The 9,459-nt window shown below is 39.3% G+C and overlaps 1 protein-coding gene across 4 annotated transcripts in view; it reads left to right on the top strand.

Moving 5' to 3' along the window:
* LHX9 (LIM homeobox 9) overlaps positions 1-7,461 on the top strand; it is an 18,631-nt gene extending 11,170 nt beyond the window's left edge. For 2 of the 4 annotated variants that reach the window (XM_010831098.1, XM_010831100.1), the window contains 2 exons: positions 4,184-4,386; positions 5,629-6,230. In XM_010831098.1, the coding sequence (XP_010829400.1) occupies positions 4,184-4,386; positions 5,629-5,886 (461 nt within the window). In that variant the 3' untranslated portion in view covers positions 5,887-6,230. Of the gene's footprint in view, positions 1-4,183; positions 4,387-5,628 lie in introns of all 4 variants that reach the window. The other 2 variants (XM_010831096.1, XM_010831099.1) reach the window with 2 other exon arrangements.
* The last annotated feature ends 1,998 nt before the right edge of the window (positions 7,462-9,459 follow it).

The raw sequence follows: 9,459 nt of genomic DNA, 5'->3' as shown, positions 1-9,459 counted from the left end.
AGAGAGAGAGAGAGAGAGAGAGAGAGAAATAGAGAGAGTGGGAGAGAGACTAGCCGGGTCTGCAGAGAGCAGGAAGCCCCCGGCTCCCAGAAGGTCCAGAAGTGTGGGGAGGAGCTTTCTAGCCAAAGGCGGCAAGCCTGGTTTCTTCGATTGTTTGTTTAACCTAATTAGCTTCGTTTGATTTCGCCTTGATCTTACTTTACATTAGAAAGATGCGGGGAGCTTTAAGGACAATAAAACTGTTTCTCCTGCTTCTCTGAGGAGCACCAGAGAGTACAGATTTATTTCTTAAAAAGAATGAGAATCTCTTTCCTCTTCGACCATTCCACTTCCATTTCCAATTCGGCCATTAGTTTGCAAATTAAGGCGCTGCAAGGTTCTGGAGAGAGCTGATGCTTCTGTTCATTAAGGAGGGAGAGGTTGCGGAGGCCTTCGGAACAGAGCCAGTGTGCATCACAGAGCCAGTAACTCTTAATTAACGTCCACCGCATCCCTTTGGGACTTTCCCTAGAGACACGAGCAAACAGCATACAGTAAGGATCTGGGTGAAATAATCTAGAGAAACTGGGTTAAAGATGCCTGACCAGAAATCAGCTTACCACTAAAAAAAAGTTTATGAAGCCAGTGCCCATTTGTTATTACAAGGAAACGCTTCAGTGAATTAAAACCACATTAAAAGCGCAGAAAATAAAATGGACCCACAGTTTTAGCGCCTTATTTTATCTTTCTTTGAAGCCATCTCTGCTTAAATGTAAACTAGTCTCAGAAAAGAGTGACATTGCTACTAAACAGATCTGATTCCTACACTGATAATATTTTCAAACACATGTACACAAAATATGTTTGTGACTCAGAATTCCAGAGATGTGAAGCTAGGCAAAGATCCGTAAATGTTTGACATAAGGCAAGTGCCTTTCTTTGAGACTGTTCCTAATATCTCTTTGTGTAGATAGCAGATGGAGATTTTAGAGCCACAGGAAATCTATTTGGGATGCTGGTTTGAAATGAAACCCTCCGGGGTGAGAAGAAGATTTAGTCTAGGGCCAATAGCTCTGGTTTGGGTAATTTAGCATTAATCGAGAGACTAGATTTTTGCCACTTCTTGAAATCTCCCCTCCTTAGGTTCTTTCTTGGCTTCCAAACTTCCAAAGCTCCCTGAAGTTGTTAAATTAGCCTGGCACTGACCCCTAGTGGTCTCTCTGGGATCAGTTCTCAGAGGGTTGCATTCCTTCAGAATAGAAACTCACTTCCGGATAGGTGACCATTTCCTAAGTGATCAGAGAATAAAATAGTTAGATCTTCTTATTAATTTTATAGTGCCAGATGTGTGTACTCACAGGTGTATATTTAAGACAGTTTTAAGAGAGTTATCATTTCATCTCATGATTCAGTGGGCAGGGAGGGGGTACCCCTGTAGTTTTAAAAGTAGACTGGGGAAGCACAGCTACCTGTAAGTTTACATAAGGCATTTGTAGTTAAATCTAAGTAGTTTAGGCTAATGCACTGAGTTACTCTGTAGATGACACAGACTGCGCTATTAAGTGGCATAATGTCATAACTGATCCCACAGTTGTCTGTTTATATGAATACCATCTTAATCAAGAGCTAACTTAATCTTTTTGCACACTGAATTGTATTTTGTTTGAAAACAAGTCCCGTAGCAGTGTTTAATACACTGAAATTCTCTACTGAGTTTTAAATCAGCCATAATGGATACAGAATGCATATTCAGAGAAGTTGTGTTTTATCATACCTGTCTATAATTGTGTGTGTGAAAAAAATGTCTATAATTATTTTTCATTAATTCATTTTAGAGACTAATGAGTAATACAATTTGGTTAGGAGTCAAACTCATTTCTAAGAAATAGTAACTTGTGGGTAAGGGCATTATTTAAGTACCAAGTTAAGTCTTCTGCCCCAGTGTAATATTCCATTTAATAAGCTGTTCAGGAAGAGTTACACATCACTCACCTAGGATAGGATTGAAATCTTACCTGAAGAAGCCTCTAATGACTAAGGTGTGCCTCTTTGACTGTTTTGGTGTGGCTACATTCATAATCTGGTTGTGAAATATAGCTCAGTTTACTGAGATAAGTATGGTTTTATAGTAGGTCATAAGATGCTGTTTCATCCATTTGGGGATACAAAAGGGCAATTCTGTAGAATATTTGAACTTGACATCTCTCCCCAGGGGTGCAATAGGATAAAATGTAAAGCATATTCTATCCTCTCTGTATTTCTGGTTACCTGGTGCCCTTTCAGTGGGGTTTAAGGAGTCTCTGTTCAACCTTTGGCTGTGTATATCATCTCAAGTTGATCTGACTTTGCATGAATAGTCATTGATGATTTTATGGATGAACAAATATTCAAAATCTTGATGTGAAGCTCGTTGAATCCCTGGCCCCGTGTTGGACATCGAGGGTCCGATGGCGAGCATGATAGTGTCTTTCTTGCCAGGAACTTGCCTGCCCTCTTCACGGGTCTCATGGAAATGTGAACAAAGGAGTCATTAGTTCACGCCTACTCTCATGACATTGGGGAGAATTTCTTAAGTGGATTTTGTGATGCAGGTGACTCTTGTTGGGTCTCTGGATGTATACCGATTCACTGAAAGCGTTTTTTTTAAAAGTAATTCTCGCCAAAGCATTGGAGAAGGGAATAGCAACCCACTCCAGTATTCTTGTCTGGAAAATCCCATGGAAAGAGGAGCCTGACAGGCTACAGTCCATGGGGTCACAGAGAGTCGGACACGACTGATCACGCACGCGTGCAACCAGAGCATCGCAGGCATATAATATTTTATCAAGCAGAACGGAACAACTAATCATAAGAGACGCCTCACATTCTTCAAGATTCTGGTTTCTCCCACAGGCATGTGATCACGTTGATTTTAGATATTCTATTACAGTGCATTAAAATGCTGGATGGTCAGATATACATCAGATAAACAACTGAAGTAAGGTGTAAAGGAAAAAAAAATTGCCATGCCCTTTAAATTTTGAAAGTTGGCTGAATCAGTAAACATTTAACAAAGTGTTTCCTTGTAATCATATTTATTATGCAAAGCTAGGAGGTTATCGGAAATGACCTTTTAAATGCGCATCTTTACATCCTGGGGATGAAGACTTTCAGGCTGGTTTCAAAGGCTGGGTTGTTTTGCCCTCAGTGTGGAGGGGGCTGTGTAGTGGGGGTAATGGTGTCACTCCCCTCCTCCTGGCCTGCCAGCCAGGGGCACAGCTCACACTCTGGCTCTCACAGGACCAGAGCAAAAAGGGCTACCATCCGAATGGGACATCAGGGTCTCTGAGCTGGGCGTTGTGAGGAGAGATTCTGGCATGAACCAAGTGAATACAGACCTGGGCTCCTTCTCTTTCAGAAATATCTATTCCAGTGACTCCAAGGGAAAACTCTCTTCATCTTGGTTAGCCCCATGTGAACCAGTTACCGCTAAAAGTCCTCAAAAGTAATATTCTTCTGGTTATGTAAGAATCTTGCAGGCTTTTATTTTGTAACCTCTCCCCCTCTTCTTTTTAACTTTTTCTGAAAACATTCTAGGATGTGCAGAAAAGGCTAAAAATTGGAACTTAGATTTCTTCCTTCATTGGGAAGGGGGTGGGGAGATGGCTCTGTAAAACTTTTAGACTTGAGAGAGCTGAAATTACTGGCTTGCATATCCCTCCTGTCTTCACAGACTACACCTCGTTTCACAAACACAGACGAAAGGAAGAATCTCTGAAAGCCGTGTGTGTGGAGGGCCAGCGTGCTCATACACATCACAGAGTAGAAGAAGGTCTTTTGTTTTTTGTTTTTGTTTTTTTTCCTTTTCGCTCTTGGAGAAGATTTCTCTCACTCCCACACTTAGACCTTACTCGTCTTCTCAAGTCTTTCTAGCAACCATTAAGCCAAAGAGATTAGATTTATCTAATAATTTATCTAACTGTATTAGATGTATCTAGTACTTTTCTACTGCGTAAACTTGGGGTGGGTCCACGCTTAACAGCCTAGTTTGGCGGACTTGGGCCGATTAGCCTCCTTCTTTTGTCTGGATCCTGCTCATAATTGGGTCGACAGCTTTCTCCACCGTTGCTGTCCCATTGCGGCAGGAGCATGCCACCGGCCATCTTTTCAGCTAAAGCAGACCCTTGCACTGAGCCCTTGTTTTCGTCCACTGTGGCTGCCACAGGTTGTAACGAGAACGAGGCCGACCACTTGGACCGGGATCAGCAGCCTTACCCGCCCTCGCAGAAGACCAAGCGCATGCGCACCTCCTTCAAGCATCACCAGCTGCGGACCATGAAATCCTACTTCGCCATCAACCACAACCCGGACGCCAAGGACCTCAAGCAACTTGCTCAGAAAACGGGCCTGACCAAAAGAGTTTTGCAGGTAAGAAGTGTCCATTGTTGGCTGTGCCTACGACTTCCCCTTGCAGTGAAAGTAGTTCTCTTCCCTGTTTGATTTCCTGAACTGCTTCTCATTAGTTTACCTTACTTACCGCCCTAGAGAGTGTATCAAGCTTTTGCAGGGGCTTCCCGGAGACTGCCCAGAGAGCGAGAGAGAGAGAGAGAGAGAGACCCAGGGTCTCCTAAAATGCAGCCACATCCTTCCTACAGATGGGGAGACAGGCCCACAAAGCCAGCTCAGCTTGCCCCACTGCTCTGCAAACGCAGGTGGTGCTATCTGCACAAGCTGTGGCTTTGGAGACCTCTGTCCACGTCAGGGTCAGTGCGCACACACCTGGGGAGACCTGCTGCTACCCCCTTGCTTCAGCACACTCTTGGCGGCCTCACTCCCCGGTTCCAAGCTTCCAAATTCACGTGGATCCTTTTAGTCAGCTCCTGAAAAGCCACAAGCATGGTTAGCTGTCTCTGCAACCAATCAGAGCGAGTATTTTCCCATTTTAACCAACCGCATTTGACCGCTGCATACTGCAGTGAGACCTGCTGGCCCAGTGCCTTGCTAGGCTCATCATGGTAAGAATGTCTAACCAGAGACCGATAGTGGGTGGCTGGGGGTCGCCTCTGATGCTCTCACCCTCAGTGACAGACAGCAGGCGTTTTAAATTCCACGCACCCGTTTCCGGTTGCTTGGAGTCTGGCCCTGGAGGTTTTTCCTGTGCACGGAGTACTTGGCATGTGTCAGACTCAAGAACAGCCAGAAATCTGTTTCAATGATGTTCATTTCATGCGAGTGATTCTAACTTGGTGAAACATCCGCTGACCTCGCCTGTCCTCTTTCTGGAAAGACAACCTTTGAGGGATGAGGGTGTATTTCCACCCCACCCCCACCCCCTTGATCGCTCTGCCTTCATTTCCCCAGGGTATCTCCACTTAACCATCTGTGCCCCCAAGCGGCACTCGTTAATGCTGGGGGTGGGGGCCCCTGTGCAGCTAACAGGGTATCTGTAGTTTTAACTGGGATTACTCTGTTGTCAAAGAAAGCAGAAAGAAAAAAAACAAAAAAAAACAAAGTGGGGGTGGAAGGCCCTTCTCCCCCAAGGAAAAGAAACATTTAAAAAGAGAAACGTATATCCAAAACAGAATTAAAAAAGAGAAAGGGAAAGAAAAAAGAAAAAAGGAAGTATAAAAATAAACATCGGTAAAGAAATCCATTGGGATTGGTTTGCAGGTTTGGTTCCAAAACGCACGAGCCAAATTCAGAAGGAACCTTTTGCGGCAGGAGAATGGGGGTGTTGATAAAGCCGATGGCACGTCGCTTCCGGCCCCGCCCTCGGCAGACAGCGGCGCGCTCAGTCCACCGGGCACTGCGACCACTTTAACAGACCTGACCAATCCCTCTATCACTGTAGTGACAGCCGTGACCTCTAACATGGACAGCCACGAGTCCGCGAGCCCCTCGCAAACTACCTTAACGAACCTTTTCTAACATTGGGTTTGGGGTTTTTTTTTTTTTTTTTTTAATTCTTCTTCTTCTTTTTATTATTATTCTAATGATTATTTTATTATTTACAAAACGATATTTTTTTCCCTCACCCCCAAGATACTTGGCAAGTAACAATGACAGCTTGGTTTGTAGTGTCTTGCAGCCACTTGGCAAATGAGTTTACAGTATCGTCTCCTTTACAAAGTGTATTATTATTATTATTATTTGTTACAAAGTGTATTTGGATTTAAAAAAGATTAATTAGATCGTTCAGTCGGTAAGGGGAATTTTGGAATCATTCTAATAAGTGCCTCTTAAAATTGTATGTTACTTATTTCCAGAATCTCAAAGGAAAAAAAAAAAAACCAAAAACCAACAAAGAGTGGTATTGTGATGGGCAAAGAATCATATTCCCAGTTACATGATTAGGCTAATAAGGAATCAGATAATTGATTAAAATTATTTTTTAATCTTGCAACTGTTACCTGTACTTGTGAAAGTTTGGAAACTTCACATTGTCTTTTTAAAAAATTTTAAAATGCAAAAAATGTTTTAATCATTCCTTTTTCTTACAAATGAGGAATATGGTTAAAGAAACAGTAGCTAATCTAAATATTAAAGATGAATTACATGGGAAAATCTAACCAGGAATGTGACTTTTATTTTCTCTTAGGGGTACAGTCCCAACAAAACTTTCTTATTAGTTAGTTATTGCTTTTCAACGTTTGAAAAATACTTAAACCTCCTGTGTATCCATGAAAATTCCAAACAGAATTTGAAATTTTATACATTTGACCTTCTCAAGCTGATGATAGGTATGAAACCATTCTTTCTAAATTATTTTTCCCCAGGGAAAATGGAAATAAGCAAAATATAATTTTTTAAGAAGTTAAAAAAATCAGTATAATTTAATCGATAGCTCTTAATTGGCTTTAGCTGTACCATGATATTGTATCTGGCATTCTATACAAATAAAGTTAAAACAAAAAACTTAGTAAGTAATATTAACAATGAAAATTCTTTGGTTTTGTTTTGCTTCATTTTACTTTGGCACAGGTTGATGTATTTGTCAGAAAAAAAAAACTTTTCTGACGTTAGAGATTTGAAGTTCTTAGTTTAAAGATAAACTCAGAAGCCTTGTGGATGCTAATCTGAATATATTTCCTAGTTTACAGTAGCATTTTTTTTCTTTTAATTTAAGCTAAAATCTTAATGGTCTGGGCAGTGGTGAATGTTCATCTATATGCTTCTGTTGTAGTTAAATATCAATTAGATTGTGGATTTCCTAAAAAAAATAAAAATAAAAAAGAAGTCAAGATACATGTCTTGCTTTAGTGGATTGTTAAGAATAACTTTGCACATATTCTCCACTTTTCGGACCCCTTAAATCTCCTCTGGCGTTCGAAGTGGTTATTTAATAGATTTTAAAGGTGTCCTTCTGGTTGTATAAATGTGTGGTTACATATTGACAGTTCACTGCCCACATTAAAGTGCATTATTGTAACTTTTGCTCAGGGTCTTTAGAAAATTAGCACAGAAAGTAGCTTATTTTTTAAAAAAAAGATGATGGAAGATAAGTTAACACTGTAACAGAAGAAGGTGTTTGCCATTATATATTTAGCAAGTGTGGTTATCATCTTATATGGAGCTTAAATCTTGACTTTTCATATTTCTATTACATTTTGGGCATTTACCACTAACCAGACCAAACAACCTTGGTAAGGCTGAGATCTTATGAATACACTTTTACAGGTAAAATATTGATACTTATAAATTTTGTTCTTTGACAGAACAATATATGGTACTATAGATCTACTTTATTAAGTAGACTAATTATAACTCAGTTCTCCTACGTGCCTTATGAGATAACTTGGAAGTAAGTTTGTGAAAAATCAGGATATATGTGTTGTTTGTTAAATTAACTGTTTTAAGCCCTTTTGACACCTCACTAGTTTTGTACTGTTTTACCTCTTATTTCTGAAACTCTTTTTATGGTGTATCCTGTTAGAGGGGACAGACATGTCATAGAAAGCAGTTGTGCACTCTTTCCAATATAGTTGATAAATTCAATAATCTTATATATTGAGCTTCGTGTTTATAGTACAGTAAGTGGTCTAGCAGAATTGTCCATGTTTCTTTGTTTATTGAGAAATGCATTGTATAGAAACTATTTCCCTTAAATATTTATGGACCAAACAGTTGTGATATATCCTATTAAATTTGTGTGAATAAACCATTTTGAATCTAAGGACTTTTATTTCCCATCAGATTTATTTAAGGTTTAACTGTACTAGTGTGTTTTTGATATCTATTTGTAAAGCTGTTAAAATGGTAATACAAAATTTTTTAATATACAGACATACAAATAGTTTTGAGATTTCCAAACTTACGATTCATTTTAAGTTACCATTGCATGTGCAATGCAATTCAGCTTAGAATTACCTTTAAATATATTTTCCTACAATAAAAGTAATGCCCCATGGATTTGACTCAGCCTGATTTTTAGAATTAAAAAAAATAGATAATTAGCAGAAAAAGTAATTGCATGAAAAGAAACCTTAAATATGATTAAGTTTCATGTTAGGTCTATTGAGCACAAATGGATATTTGTAAATCTAAATAGAAATTGAAGACCCCTAAAAGCCAAGTTGCTCTGGAGTTAATAAATTGTCACTATGATTTTTTTCAGGGAGAACAAATCTTGGGGCATTACAGCCAAACATCCCGACGTTTGAAAATTCCCTAAAGTATTAAAAGAAGGGGAAAAGTTTGATCGGAAATCCACTGCAGTGAAGACAAAGACAATATTAGGTTATGATAATCATACATTAAAAGATCTATTGAGCCAAAAAAAGAGAGAGAGAGACAGAGAGAGAGAAAGTGAGAGAGAGAGAGAGAGAGACCAAGAGACTTAAATGTCATTTACTGAATGTTAACAAAACTTCTGTTCTTTATGATGTCTAACACAAATGGAGGCTTAAAATTATATGATTTTAAACAAAGTGAGACAAACCGTGTATAAACCAGAGCAGCCAGGCAGTAATATGCCCACCCCATAGCTGAAGAAAATTATTCTTGGAAAAAAACAATCCCACACATTTGTCAAGCACAGTACTTGTAAAATAAAGTCCAAAAGCATTCATTTCACCTGCTTGCTAATGTGTTTTAGTCCTATCTGTTAATGACATTTTCCAACTGTAAATTCAAAGAAAAGCTATCACTCATTTAAGAGGCTAGGGATCAGACCCCAGTAATTTTAGCATTATTGTTCATTCCTTCCTTCTGAAACAGAAATCTCTGCATGCACTGTCCCATCTGTCACTTCTAGTGTGCATCTCTGTATGATGACTTCTCTTTGCTGTTTCTTGTATGATAAATAGCTTTCATTAATAAACATCTTATTCGATGGAAACATAGTTAACTTTATGTTAAACACACACTTTTGGAATTAATTTTGAACACTGTCTTCAGAGGCAGCACGACCCATTTCCAACTTGTTGTACTTAGGAAAAATTCCAAGTGATATAAGGAGGTTAAGTTCTGGTAATCTAGGATAAAATTATTTACTTGGTTTTG

The sequence above is a fragment of the Bison bison genome, unplaced genomic scaffold, assembly GCF_000754665.1.
Source record: "Bison bison bison isolate TAMUID 2011002044 unplaced genomic scaffold, Bison_UMD1.0 scf7180017864524, whole genome shotgun sequence".
Taxonomy (NCBI): Eukaryota; Metazoa; Chordata; class Mammalia; order Artiodactyla; family Bovidae; genus Bison; species Bison bison.
Note: the sequence above shows the minus strand (reverse complement) of the source record. Positions and strands in the feature narration are given on the sequence as shown.